Here is a 15,424-nt window from a genome sequence, read left to right on the forward strand (position 1 = left end):
GATTCTGCCTTCGTTGGAAGTGTAGTATAGCTCATGGCTAATTATGGATCTTCCCCAAGTTTCGTAAGCCTTCTTAGGGCAAAGAAAACTTTCTAAGTTAATAATCTATATTTCTTAAGAATGACGTCAAACCTGTGATTCGTCAAATGCTCGGAATCTAACCGCAGTGACAATATATCATCCGAGCACAAACCGAAGCCCTGGAGATTTTGAAAACTAAGCGTATTCTGCGCCACGCTTCGTCCGCCTTTAGAATAAACTCGTAAAAATATTATTTGAGGGATAAATAACCATTCCTGTGACGTGAGTGCAAAGAACTGTCGAGAAAGTTTCCCCTTGACTCTGACGCGCTGTCGCAGATAGCGAGACTTTATTTGTCTCTGCTCAATCTTTAACAGTATCTTGAGTCACATCTTTCATGCTTCCATAAAGAACACAGGAGAGTCACTATGACAGAGAATTTAAATTTTTTTAAGAATACAGTGTGGGTATATGAGATTTATAAGAGTAATTCTACAAATAGACTCCAAACTTAATGAAAACCTTTAAATTTCATTAGATCTATTTTATCAGAAATAGCTTTCAGAGAAACTAGAACTTCTTTTAAAAAAGAAATAATTTATTTAAATCCTCGTTCACGAATCAAAACTTCTTTTTTAAAAAAAAAATCCGATTTTATTTACATCTATAAATTTATTTTCTTTTTTAAATTTGCATTATTTCATTCCGCTTTAAATTGGAAATTTCTGTTGCAAAAGAATGTTCCAAAAATTATATTTCTTCTTTTATATTTTTTGTAGTAAATGATGAATTTGTATTCATTATCCTGGAATGTGTTACAATCGATATTCTTGTATAAAAAAATCTGATGTAGACACCACATGACTTCCTTGTACGGCCTCTTAAATTATGCTCATTTTTTGCTCAATTTCATTCAAACGTATTTCCCAGAATTTCATTAAAGGTATGTTTCTCATTCAATTAATTCAGTTCTCACATCGCGGTAAGGAAAAAATGCAGTAAAAGCTCAAAACATCTTCATTAAAAATTGTAAAATAGAGAAAAACCTAAAACACCAAACAGAGTTAAAAACACAATTTTTACAATTAAAATTAGAGTTTAAATGAGTTAAAATTAGGCAGAAAGACAGATTTTTCGGTGCACAAAACTTTTGGCCTCACTCGGCAAAAAGACGCTGAAGTTGGTGCAGAAACTGACTTAATTCACTTTGTTACTTTGTTTCATATGTAAACAAATGGCGGCACGCGTCGTTAGGCTTAGTGGATACGTTTATACATTACGTTTTCATGCTATTTTTATCACATATATTATTAGCCTGGGATAGGGCTCCGGCCCAGGAACCCGTGTTTCGTGGCCTGCGACCACCTAAGAAGACATAGTGGAACTTCAAAAACTTTTAAGTTGTTGATAATTCTACAACTATTGCATGCAGATTAAACAAAATTGCTAATAATTCTACAACTACAGTATGTAGATTAAATAAAATTGTTGATAAGGCTACAACTATTGCATGCAGATTAAATAAAGGCACAAAAAACCTTTATCGGAAAATAAGAAAAATATAATTCAATCATTTTTTACCATCATATAAAAATAAAAACCTGAGCTTACTGAGCCGTGTAACAGAGTAGGTATGTATATATATATATATATATATATATATACCTATATATATATGTATGTATATATATATTTATATATACATACATATATATATAGGTATATATATTTATATATATGCATATATTTATGTATTTTTAGTGCGGCCGATTACAAACAAGAATCGAAGTGCGAGTTCTGAGGCAACTTGTTTTTCAGTTATGTGAGATACATACATACGTACGTACAAACATCTCGGAAAATCTCTTCCGAATACATTTAAATCTATTTCGCAACCCGTTTGGGGATAAAGAGTCCTTTATTCTGTCCGTGCGTACCGTTGCAACACAAAAACATCGTTCAAATAGAATTGAGACCGGTCAAAATGGATATTTTCGTTAAAATACGATACCCGAAATTTTTCGCGATTACCAGTACAAGGAAGTAAAAATGGCTCTGATGTACGATTTGGAACTTTTCTTGCTTTGCCGCCATAGTTTTTATTGATGTTAAAATTCCAAAAATGCTACAGCGTTCATATACAACAGGAAATCTAATTATTCTGATTTCAGATATCAGAAATCCAAGTATCCGAATCGGTTGTTTTTCTTTCTAGACTAAATGATGCGAAATTTGTTATTGGCAATGGCATATTTCTAAATTTTTCATTTGTATAAATAATGTAAAAGATAATGCAGTACAGTACACAATTTTAATGATCTGTTAAATTAATTTAAATTTATGTGTACGGCGTGTACATTCGCTTGCAATGTTCCACTAATATGCAGTCTATAAAAATTAAAGGAAAAATCAGTTATGTAATTGTATAGGTCAGCTGATCTTTGTTTATTCCGTAAGACATTGTAGCGCCATAACAAGCGCTTTTTCTGCTTAAAAAAATAAGTTATACGCATGTGATGACGTTATGTCAATTTTTTGTCTGCACGAGGAATTTTAATCTCACGGTATGCAACATAACTTCAGTCATTCTCTTTCCGTTAATCTTTAGGTTGATTAATTGGTTCAGGCAAAGCACTAATTGACTTCCTAAGCGGAAGGTTTTGCTTGGTTTGATTTAGTTGATTATGGTAAAGCACACTAGGGCTATCTGTCTAAGGAAAGGGATGCCTTCATGGAGGACTTTCTAAGTGAAACTTGACTCGTATACACGCTGCAGATAGGGAAATCCACGAAAACGGCAATTCAGCCAGCCCGTTCGCCTGGAAACCTAAGCGAAAGGACGCTTTCATATTTCTAAGGGAAACTATTTTGATCATTTTAAGGAAAACTAGCTGGTATTCTCGTTGTACACTGGGAAGAGCAAGAAAACTTCTATGCAAACGCTCGTTTATCGGTATATGAACACGGATCGAACTGCTAGTTTAAAGTTCTCTTATCCGCTTGATGACCACACACATGACACATGGAATTTAAGCCACATTGCTTTTTGAATGGGAATTTTTGTTCTTGATGATTAAATGTAATTTTTTGATTTGGTTTTAGTTTATTATGGCAAAGCACTGTAGGGCTATCAACAAAAAGGGAGGGATGCCTTCATGGAGGTCATTTTAAGGAAGGCTGGGTGGTATACACGTTACGCATGGGAAAACCACAAAAACGCCCTTGCAGTCAGCCCGTTCGTATAGATTCGAACCAGGTTGGAACTACCAGTGTTCAGCGATTTATCCGTTCAGCGGTTTTAGGAGTTTTAGAAGTAAGTATTTAACTTTAGGTTATGTCCCTACAATGATTGTTTTAACTGTACAATTTTTACTAAAATTAAATGTGATAGAACAATTTTGTTTTTTGCATCACTCTAAATATGTATATTTGGTGTGGAAAATAACAAACAATTCAGTTATTTGGATTTTTGGAAAATTTGGAATGGTCTGTGATTGCAGTAAGCAGTAACAGCCATTTCAACTACATTGTGGAATACAATACGTCTGAAAAAAAGAGAGCATTTTACTCATGTTAACAAGAACCTTATAAAAATGTAATATGTAGTAACAGCACTTCTTTCTGACGAGAAATAAAGATTAATGCCTAAATAAAATAGTATAAATAAATCATTTTGTAAGAATGTTTCAGTATAAGTTGCTTGAATGTACTCGCATACTACGAAATCAGTGAAGTTTTCCAATGAAAAAAAAATATGATACGGATGATGTTCTTCTGAGAAGACTGATGCCAAAAAAGCGAACATAAAAATTAAAAAAGAATAGATAAATAAATAAATAAGAATTCTTTTTTTCGCTACCTGTCTCACGTCTGAAGTTAGTGTGTCGATGTGCCAAAGAGCAGTTCATTGACATTCATGAAACAGTGACAGTAAACAGTGACTCTGCCATGGTGTAAAACTGAAAAAGAAACCTGAAAAACCAAAATTAAAAAAAAAAAAAAAAACTGTCGCCGTGCTTGGTTTCATAATCTTACAACTATCTGAATAATAAATAGTAATAAAAAGGTTTTGGATGTAGTAAATCACTATTAGAGATTTTTTATGCAATAGGTTGACAGGGGGCGTAGTTTGTAAAAAGATGATAATAATAACCATTTTATACCTGAAAGAAATTGAGTAAAATGGTAGCAGTATCTCTATATACGCGGGTTATGCGTTCCAAAATAACGAATGCTCTGCAAAACAAACTATTCGTGTAATATACATAATTATGATTAGTTTATTTGATATTTAGAATTAATGCGGCTATTTATATTGTTTGATGCTATAATTATTTGTAATCATTTAGCATGCTATTTTTGAAAATTTTTATATCAGATTTTTTTATTTTAATCTTTTCTATTTTTTAAATCGAGTCGCCATAATGGGGAAGTGGTTGATGACTCTGACTGCCATACCGAAGGGCCTAGGTTCGAATCCCAGAGAAGGCATGGGTGTAATTTGTCCATCCCTCCATAGGAGGCAACAATGGCCTACCTGTTAGGTACCTCCATAATATAGTGATCATCGATTGCGGCCGTAGTAGTGCCCAATGTGTATAAACGGCTAGAGCCCACCATTGGGGGAAAAATAGCAGTTTATTCTTATGCGATTACAAAAATGAGCTCGGTTCATGTTAGATAAAATAATAAGATAAATTTATGTATATATATTTTGTGTTTTAGCTCAGAAAGTTAATTAAGATGAATGGAAGCAAGTATTTTCATTTCTAAAATAAATCTCTCCGAATGTAAAAAATATCAGCAACATATCTTGCCAACCTTCTGTGAAAACTGTACACTTATTGATTTTCATTCAAGTTTAGCATACCTAAGCAAATACATTACATATCTCGGAAAAAAGTATGTAATTTGATTTACACATTGTAGAGTTCCTCACTTTGTACAGCTAAGTTGTTGTTGGAAGCGAAGAATCTTAAGAACTGATAAGCGAATAATCGCTTGAGTTCGTGTAGCAGAAAACAACAAGATAAAAGGGTAAACTAACCCTTTACTATTCCAACTAAGGTTTAACAAAACTCCGTCTTGGAGAGTACAATAAAGCCGACACTTGGGCTTGAACTTAAGTTAACCTAAAGATAAATATATAGATATTAATATAAAGAGGTATAGCCGAAGCTATCAAAATTCTAACCAAGTTGGCCCTTTTAATAGACTGCAAAGCTATTATGGGCCTCAAGTACGACCGAGCGTAATAATAGCTTACGAGAAATTAGCCTAAAAAAACGGACGCGTGCAGCCAGAATTCCTGGTATCTATATCTCTGAGACCGAAGAACTTCGCGGTTAAATACCGCTCTTTCTCATTATGTATTCAGACGTGATTCTAAAACTACGTTCTAGCCAGAAGTGTAAGTTGAAGTTAAGAATCGGTAGGTAAGGAACTTTAACTCAAAATTTAACTGTTAATAAAATTAACATAATCCTTACAACGTAATTTTAGAAAGAAATTTTCGAAAAACCATACAAAATTGTAAAATATTTATTTTATTAAGAATTTATGCAATTTTGGTTAGTTAACAATTTTGGTTTCAAACAACAAATAGTTTAGGTTTCAAACAATTAAATATTTAGGTTTAAAACTGCTAAGAATTTAGGCTAATTTAGGTTGGTTACTAGAACCTAATTTAGGTAATCTTGCTTTTCATTAAAAAACAACAAAGAATATTCTTACTTGTTTGTTAGAACCTAATTTAGGCAAACAATTCCAGAAAAAAGAGATAAAAGATCTTTCAAACTGTGTCTATTCATTTTTAGAAAATCTACACACCTTACACTTATGGTTCACGTATTTAAATTAACTGTTACAGAATTAACATTGGAATAAAATGTAAAATTAGCAAACAAATATTAAATTAGAAGTTTTGCGCCTGAAATCATAATAGACAATGTAAGAGACGTTGATGCAATGCTGACATTTCAATGGATTTCATGTCGATCATATACTAAGATACACTCTAATGTGTCAATTTAGTTTTCCAACCTGTTATTTTGAGTTAAGTTACTTTCCTATCATGCCTCGTTTCATTTCTTTGCCAGAATGTAAATTTCCAGCGCGCGCGATATTCAAATGAAGTAGAAAGGAGAAGGTATTTAATGGAAGGATTTAGAGGATAAAGTTATATACCTTCTAGTCTCTCTTCGGAGTGCCTCTGACATGACAGACTCTACTTTCGTCGCCATTAAGGCACCTTCACATCACGACAACTGAAAAACAGCGTGCAAATGTGCACGCTAGTAGCGGTATACAGCGGAGGTTGGAAGGTAAAATCAGAGCCATTTCTGCCTGCTTGAAAGCCACGTTGCTAAATTTGATTCCCTTGATTACTATTCTGTGGCGCTGAGTTATTCTTGCCAATAGATTTGTATACGCCTACTTCGGTCACAGCCAGCTTGAGCGCTAGTTATACTGTGAAGCCGTCAGGCTATACTTAATTGCATTAGTTTTAGTTCCTCCATTATCTTCGATTTAAGCCAAAACTATTTGCTTCTGTAAGCACGAGTTGGTGCTGACTGTTAAAGTTTGCTTAAGTTAAATAAAGGGTTCTTCACACCCTTTTCCTGTCTTTGTGGTATTTATAAGACAGAGTGAGAAGTCACTAGCTGTCTTTTTAGAGTTCTGGTCTAATTGTATGTAACCGAAGAAGACCAGATCTTATGACACTAATGTTAAAACCTGAAAGTTTTGATGCCAGATCATTTCTTTGCAGTGCAGTTTCAACATTCCTGACTCACAGCGCTGAAAATGTTCTAACATTTTTCTGGAGAAATCAAGACTGAGTTCTAGGGTGTAAGGTTCTATGATTTAGGTATATTCAGTTACACGCAATGCAATGAGCATTATATAAGAATGTAAGCTCAGAATTCTTGCCTGAAGCATTTACGATTTGAGAAAACAAAACGGTTGTAGATTACTTTATCCAACAATTCCCTTTACTCATATAAATCATGACTGATTAGCAGTACTCTTCTCATATTTTATGCAGCTAATATAGATATGTGGAATTGTAGAAATTAATTTCTTTTCGTTGTTTGCTTAGCACTTTAGTTTTTTGAAGAAATTTAATATTGCCATTCATACTGTTTTATGGTAGCAACTGCCCAAGTTTCTCATAGCACCATTGCTAAAACATAGTCTTCTCCTAATCTTTTGTTAGGACGTCCGATTATATTTTAAGAGTTCTCAATTGCAAGGGAGAATGAGAGAGACTTTAAAAAAAAATAAATAATTTGTCTCATATATTTTCATTATTAAAAGATAGATGAATTCCAAGCTTATAGCTAAATTTGAACAGGCAAAGAAAAATGATCTTATATTGGTATGTATTTTGGATGCGTGTCATCTTGTACGTGTCAACTAAACAGCTTGAAAAGTACTTGTAAATCGTATCAGTACTTGGGAAATGTTACCAAAGTGTGAAAGATGCTAAGAAAAGGAGCTTTATATTTGATGGAAAATAATTCCATAATGGTTTCTTAGTCCATCAACTATAAACGTTATTATTCCATATTAAGCATGATATTCCAGAATCGGTCCAAAAATAGCACACAACAATGACAAGAGAACGATCATAGACATGAACTTAAAGTTACAATATATTTTATAAAGATGCAGAATTTGATGAAAACTGTCACATCACTCTGGGAGAAGAAAGCTGTAAAAAACACAAAAATCTAACTCCTCCCTGTTTCCCTGTAAATACTATTTATGGTATAAATTTCCACTGAAAAAATTACTTACGAATATCATCCAAAGGAAGTACTGTAATCCCAAAAATTTTACATATCATAGTTCAACGAAAATATCCACTTTGATCATTTCTGAATCCATTTGGACGACTTCATTCGCTTGATATATGTACATACGGAAGAATAAAATACTCTTTCCTTCAAAACGGATAGTAAAATGAGTTCAAAAGCGATTTTTCCTTGACATCTGTATATACGTATATACTTATGTATGTATCTCGCATAACTCAGAAAAAAAGATTAGCCATAGAATGCTGAAATTTTGTATATGGGACTGCCACAACGCCATGTCGTGCACCTCCCATTTTTACTGCAATTGGCAGTACTCTCTTTCTTTCTCTATGTATATAGACAAAAAGTTAAGAAATTTAGAACTAAATCCACAAAGACCGAAAGAAATGAAATTTAAAACCAGTAAAACCCAAAATTCCCGATAAATTTGTAAAAATTTAACCAATAGTCACTAAACCAGAAGAATTACAGATATGCGAAATACAAAAATTATAAAAAATATATAGGAAGAGGAATGTAATCAAAATCTGATTCAACGTTGTCAAGAGGAGATGGATCAAATTTAACTGAACCCCTTGGAGAATACTACGTTTCATTCATCCAAAATTAGCTGATGAACCATTTCAAATTATTTAATTATAACAGTTCGACTGAAAATTTTGAACTCCTCGTCGAAGCAGAGGAAATCCGAAAACGAAATAAAAATATACAAAAACAAATCCATATGTCAAAATTCCAATGTCCAATGAAGTAAAAGAAATTAATTAGAATCTTTTCCTCCAATTATAAGACTCAAATTAAAATGCAGAAATACGAAATATACATGAAAATTAATATAAAAATTGAAATTAGAACTTATTAAGGGCGAACAAAGAATAAAAGACAGAAATTCAAAAGTAGACGCTTAGGGATGCCAGTTTGGCTTCATTAAAGAAACAAATTGGCAATGGCAATTTGGAAATCTCCCAAAAGGTGAATTAAAAACATGTAAGTAATTTTCAAATTTTTAGGTTTGGAAAGCATGATAGTAAAGTAAGGAAGAAAATAAAAAGTTTAGAAAAGAATAAAGTCTTCATGTGATAGGCCTATGACTTAGAATGACGACTTAGACTAGAATAGAACCTCTAATAAAAGTGTAGTCAAGAAAAATTGTACAGTAATACACATATGTACTATGAAATTCTCTAAAACAGCCTTCTACTTGAGCTTTCAGATAAAAAATTCATTACTTTAAAACATTTTATAGGATGTAGACTGATCCAGCTTTTTTTTCAGTAGAATGTTAAGGAAGTTAAATTGGAATTTCATTTTCTTGTAAAATTTTAGTAAGAAAAAGTTCTAGCTGTTGTTGGTCGATTTCTGTGCGAACGATTTTAATTCGGGCAATTTGATTAAAAATGTATTTGCTATAACGCTTTTAGAGAAGTTGGTGTTCCGATTTATAAGTTTAATTGTAGAAAAATTAAATTATCTTCTTTTATCAAATAGTTTTATTTCTTTAAGACTATAAATGCTAAGATCCAGATAATCTAAAATTAATTGATTTTCATTGGTCTTGTTAAGTTTTAGACAGTTGGAATAATGTTTCTATTTTCAGTAATATTATTATTGTGAATGTAATTATATCATCAATATATTTGAAAGTGTGTTCAGATTTATTGAAACCATTATCTAAGAGGTTTTTTAAGAAATTTATATTCTTTAGGCTACAAATGAAGGTTACAGAAGGGAGTTGAATAAGAACTTCCCATTGGAATACCCTTTGTTTGTAGGCAAGGAATTTTTGCGTGCTTGATAAAGTTATTGAAAAGCGATAAATAGAGATAATCTTTCCGTTTTTGCAAATCCAGAATAATAAGCATTTCAGGGTAAAAATGCAGTAGACTGATATATTTTTAAACAGATTTTTATGTTTTATTTACAACCATCAGTTTAAAAATTTTGTAGATATGTTCTATTAGATCGCGTCGGGGATTTCTTTCGTGTATTTAAAATTTTTTAATTTAAATTGAAGAGAAAGTATTATATTTATTAGCTTTATTTTTTGCATTTTGAAAATAATTTTATTCAAATATACCAAGGAGACGAAACGCGATCATTCTTTAATTATTTCAGATTTTATGGAGAAAGACTAATTCCCAAGTCGACCTTATTGCATGGGATCAATAATAATTAATTTTCTTTTGATATGCATTTATTAGTAATTTCAGTTTTCTATTATGATTTCTAATACAATTTAAATCTTCTACTAAGTATTTCTTCCATAATTTTATCTCAAACTTCTGAGGATTTAACTTTTAATAAGGTTCATTTAGCAATCGATTTCGCTTTTCATTTCTAGGGGATAATCGAAATTAAAAATTAATACATAAATTTAAATTTATAAACTAATTATATACCCATTACGCAGCTTAAAAGTCTTTTTTGCACGTCCTTTATTTTCTCAGTCGTTGGTTGTAGTCATATACTTCCAATTCCAAAAGTATTTTAAATGACGGAAATATTCATGTTTTAGCAAATTCAAATTTAAAAAAAAATAATAATTTTCGACAAACTACGAAATCTAATTTTTAATGAGATCCTATACTTATGCTTGAGAAAAAACTGATCGGGATATTTAATTCCAAAAAAATGTGCAATTTTTGAAGTGCTTTTCAACTTGCCTAAGAGTTTGTTAATTAAATTAGAAAAATTCTAGAAGATAAGTTTAAATTAAGTGCAGAAAAAATGTGTATAGTTTAATACTTTGTATAAAGAAGTAATGTCTATATCAAATTGTTTTATTTTTTAAATTAATTCTTTTTTCTTAATTTTAAAGAACGCTCAATTTCAGAAACCACGTCCTATGCCAAAGCAAATCAAAGGGCAACAACAGTAGTCTAGTCTCTAATAAGAAGTAAATTTTTAAGAAATTGAATAAAATTATAATTCAGAAAATAAATAATCGTTATTTCACTTGTATTTGTTCTTTTTGAAGCATTTTTATAATCACCAAGTTCAACAACTTCTTTTCTCAAATGTAAGAGAACTACGCCGATGTAAAATTTTAAATTAGGATAAAAAGCAATCTCACTTTAGCTAATGAAATGCTATCGATTTCGAGGAAGATCAAGGAGAAGTTCTCTTCTTTCAAAGACCCCCCCCCAAAAAAATGCATTTATATATATATTACAAAATGGGAGAAGTGAAGATGCTTTTTAGCGAGAACAAATGTAGCACCATTTTCCTTGATAGATGATGCTACCTTCGTGCTCGTTTTGCTTCGCCTGCTATCTTCGATTTGAAAACGGACACCTCTGTCTGATTGCCTGGAAATGTTGTTTTTCTGGACAGTTACGGGATCCGGACAATAACCGAACAGTCAATGGAAACCAACCGGGTGTCTGTACCCTGCTCTCACCTGACTTTGAAATCGATAGAGTTTTATTCAAAATCTGCGCCAAATTAAGATGGCATTTCTCCGGCACTTAATTTTGAACTTCTTTTCTTTTTACGCGCATTGTGAAATATATAAAAAATAAATAAAAACAATCAAATTGAACACCCAATTTTTTTTTTTTTTTTTTTTTTTTTTTTTTTTTTTTTTTTTTAAAGATGTAATCTTTAATCAGAGGCGAATTTATGGGGTTGCGGGGGCAAGTTAAAATCGCAAAGGGTTTCGCGTTCCAAAGTATTCCAGAAGCATTCATTAATTAAAAAGCAAAGTACAAATACCTTAAGACTAGGAACCCCCATATGTTAACATAGGCACCCCAAATTTTAAGTGAAGTGTCTCCTCCACTGCAAAAATATGCCAAAGTATATCATCCCTTTAACACAATAAAGGTCTGTCTCGGACACCTGTTATATAGAAAACATGAAAAATAATCATGGAGCAAGAATTATTGTTGCCAAAAACAACTGAGAGATGAGTTCGAACTGTGGTTAATTTTAGTGAAAATGTTGCTTAAAGAATTTAAGCTGTAGTGGACTAACAATGCCAGAAAATATTAGGTTACTGGCAGATATAAATAAATTAATGTTTTCTCACCATTCCATTGGATATAACCACTTTAACCATATCTAAATTTAATATATTTAGAAGGTAAAAGATTAGAATAATTATTGTTATTTTGTCCGTTGACTGTCTAAAAATATTTAACAATTTTTAACAAAGTATTTGACTCTCTTTCTCACCTATTTAATAAATTATTAATTGATCTTTGAATCCCTTATAAAACGCAAATTAGATATACTTTTTCATTTTCAGTCTTTAAATGGCTAACAGTAACTAATTCGAATAAAATTGGAAAACTAAGTATTATTATTATTATTGTAATTACAAATAAATAGAAAACTCTATTTTCATGTTCTCTATTACAGGTTGGCAAAGAAATACCACATCCGGGAATTGATTCAACGCAAGACGAAAAACTCTTTCGCTACCACAAATACTACCAATGGGTTTGTTTCATGCTGTTCTTTCAAGCCATTTTATTCTATATCCCAAGATGGCTATGGCGCATGTGGGAAGGAGGCAAGATACAAGCTCTAATGATGGACTTGGACATCGGTTTGCTAGGAGAAGCTGAGAAAAAGCAGAAGAAAAAGCTATTGGTGGACTATATTATGTCTAGTTGGAAAACTCACGATTGGTACGCTGGGAGATACCTAATATGTGAAATTCTTGCTTTTATGAACGTCCTTGGACAAATGTTTTTGCTCAACAGATTCTTTGATGGTGAATTTATGAACTATGGCCTTGAAATGATTGAATTTATGAATATAGATCCAGAGGACAGGGTGGATCCGATGATTCGGATTTTTCCAAGAATCACAAAATGTAGGTTTCATAAATACGGTCCATCTGCTAATATAGAGACTCACGATGCTCTGTGTCTTATGCCTCTTAACATCATAAACGAAAAAATATATATTTTTTTATGGTTCTGGTTTATCATTCTCTCCATTTTGTCGGGATTTGTGCTCGTATTTCATGCAGTACTTTTCGCATGCCCACCAGTTCGGGTATACGTTCTGAGCATGCGTTACCGATTCGCGCACATGGAAAATCTACACACTTTGGTCCGAAAAGGTTCATTTGGAGACTGGTTTCTCATGTACATGCTTGGTCAAAATATAGATACTATAATTTTTAAAGAGCTAGTAGTTGAGGTAGCAAAGAAAGTGACAAGTGAACCCAAAGAAGGTTTATGACCATGGAACGAAGTAGAACAATTCAATCGTAGAAAAATTTTAATGATGCAAAAGCACAGAGTAATATTTCATATCGTAATAGTGAGTGAGATAATGTTTAATATATGCACATTGCCTTATCATTCGTGGAGTAATGGTTAAAGATATTAAAACTATTTTAGTGTACATAAAATATTGTTAGATAAGAGGAAAGGAACTTGGAATGGATTAAATATATCATCTTTATATTTTGAATAGATTTATTACGCTTTATAGACTATTTATATTAATGTTAAGATAATAAAAATATTAATTTAATTGCAAAGTTATTACAAGTAGAGCCTCTTATATCAGTGAATTAAATGTAAATTTTAAGTCTTTTTCATTTTTATATTTTGTCAGCAAAATCTTCCTATTGTCGACTTTCAAGTTAGAACTGTTTTAAATAATTCTTCTTTTATAATATTTAGTATTTCATGAATAAAATTTTGACATTATATAGAGAAATTTTACTGGAAAAACAACAAAACAGTTAGCAAAACAGTACAACGCTTACATACAGCATACCCCGCTCAAAAAGTCGGACAATACATTGAAAAACAAATTTAATTGCGCGATTGTACAACAATTGAAGGTATTGATATCATTGAAAGGTTTGTAGCAGCAGATACCTGCAGCAAAAACATGTTAAACTACGTTACAAGTAGTTGTAATGTGATGAACATTTATCACGTACAGCAGATATTTTTTGAAAAATGTTGCTGTTAAACTGCTTTCGTGATCATCTTTCAATTTCCACTGAGTATCCGTTATTTCTCTTCGTATATTATATAAGATAATAGTAATAGATAAGTTGTGAATTGAGATGCCTTTCATGAAGATATTTGCACTAATTACGCGACAAGTGGCGAAAAACATTCTTTCTTTTATGATTTCATATCACATATTATTAGTGTAACCAATATAATATTGTTACGAATTTGGTATTTAAAAAGCTAATGTTAGTTCAATTATAAATTAAATGGTTTTATTTCTCGCGCAGTGCAGCGCGTGACGAATATTAAAAGAAAGCTAAGCCGGAAAAATTAAAAATACAAGAGCGCGTGCGTTAAATAAATAAATATCTCTTTTTGATTTCGAGAAAGTACTGGAAAATTCTAGCGCGTGATTTTAAAATCTTTTAAAAGGAGGAAAACATCTCAGTTTGTAGTAGTAGTTGCTTAGTTTGTTGTTGTTTAGAAAACTGCCGTTGTTGATTATAGCGAATTCGCGGATTAGCGTTCTTTAGCTGTTTTGAATTACGTTCTATTGTACATTTACGTAGTTAAAAGATAACTACTGTGAGATATTGTGATACTGCATGATAATTTGAGAAAAGTTAAGCATTTCTGTTGTGATAATAATAAATTTTTGTTCGTTTTTCATCGGACTTGTGCATTCATTGCATAACGAACCCGTACGCACGCAACAAGTTTTGGTGTCAGAAGTGGGATTTGAATGCCAATAACAAGAGCGATGGAAGAACAATTCAGGCAAATGATGACTGCATTTGCTGCTTTCCAAGAAAAGATGGAAGGGGCCGTCAACTCCGTTAAGGAAGAAATGAAATTGGGCCAGGAATCCGTTAAGGAAGAAATGAAATTAGGCAAAGATTCCGTTAAAGGAGAGATGAGATCCGTTAAAAAGGAAATGGAAGCCGTTCACGAAAAGTTGGAAGCTGGTCAAGTAACTTTTAAAGAAGACATAAAAGCTGTACAAGAAAAGATTGAAGCAGGTCAAGACGAAATGAAAAGAAAAATAACCTGCGTTATAGAAAGTAAATTTGAGGCTATGGAAGACAGAATAGGAGCTGTCGAAAATAAAGTCGGGCAAATTGAAGAAAAGGTTTCTTCTGTCAAAGATGAAATAGAAGATAGAGTGTCGGGTGTGGAGCAACGAGTCGAAGGAAGAGTTTCGGCCTTCCAACAACAAATTGAAGAAAGAGTTTCTGCCGTCGAACAACAAATTGATGATAGGATTTCTGATGCCATCGCCAAAGAAGTTGACAGCCTAAAGAAGTGCATAGCGACGGTAGGAAACAATTCAGAAGGTTTCAAATTTTTATCGATGCCTGCTCGTTCCGTTCTGAAACTATCTACATATGATGGGAAGACCTCCTGGCAGGTGTATAAGACACAATTTTCTATCGTGGCAAATGCGAATGGATGGGATTCCCAAGCTAAGGCCTGTCATCTCGCCGCTTCTCTGAGAGCAGACGCAGCGGATATCCTTCAGACTCTTCCCGAAAATAAAAGGTTAGATTTCGAAGCTCTGTCCGGCGCCTTGGAGTTGCGCTTTGGGGAGAAGTGTTTAAAAGACTACAGCAGGCTCCAATTAAAATCTCGTCAACAGAAGCCTACCGAGACACT

At 32.4% G+C, this 15,424-nt stretch overlaps 2 protein-coding genes across 3 annotated transcripts in view; one reads left to right on the forward strand and one right to left on the reverse strand.

The window, feature by feature from the left end:
• Positions 1-13,513, forward strand: part of LOC118182295 (innexin shaking-B-like) — a 43,362-nt gene extending 29,849 nt beyond the window's left edge. Inside the window, exon 3 of the mRNA XM_035351627.2 lies at positions 12,204-13,513. Within this exon, the coding sequence (XP_035207518.1) occupies positions 12,204-13,037 (834 nt within the window). The 3' untranslated portion in view covers positions 13,038-13,513. The remainder of the gene's footprint in view (positions 1-12,203) is intronic.
• Positions 1-15,424, reverse strand: part of LOC118182294 (innexin shaking-B-like) — a 220,116-nt gene that overhangs the window by 47,892 nt on the left and 156,800 nt on the right. The window lies entirely within an intron of this gene.

Source organism: Stegodyphus dumicola, chromosome 3, assembly GCF_044657685.1.
Source record: "Stegodyphus dumicola isolate Sdum_Otavi_A_Nest chromosome 3, ASM4465768v1".
In the NCBI taxonomy this organism is placed as follows: domain Eukaryota; kingdom Metazoa; phylum Arthropoda; class Arachnida; order Araneae; family Eresidae; genus Stegodyphus; species Stegodyphus dumicola.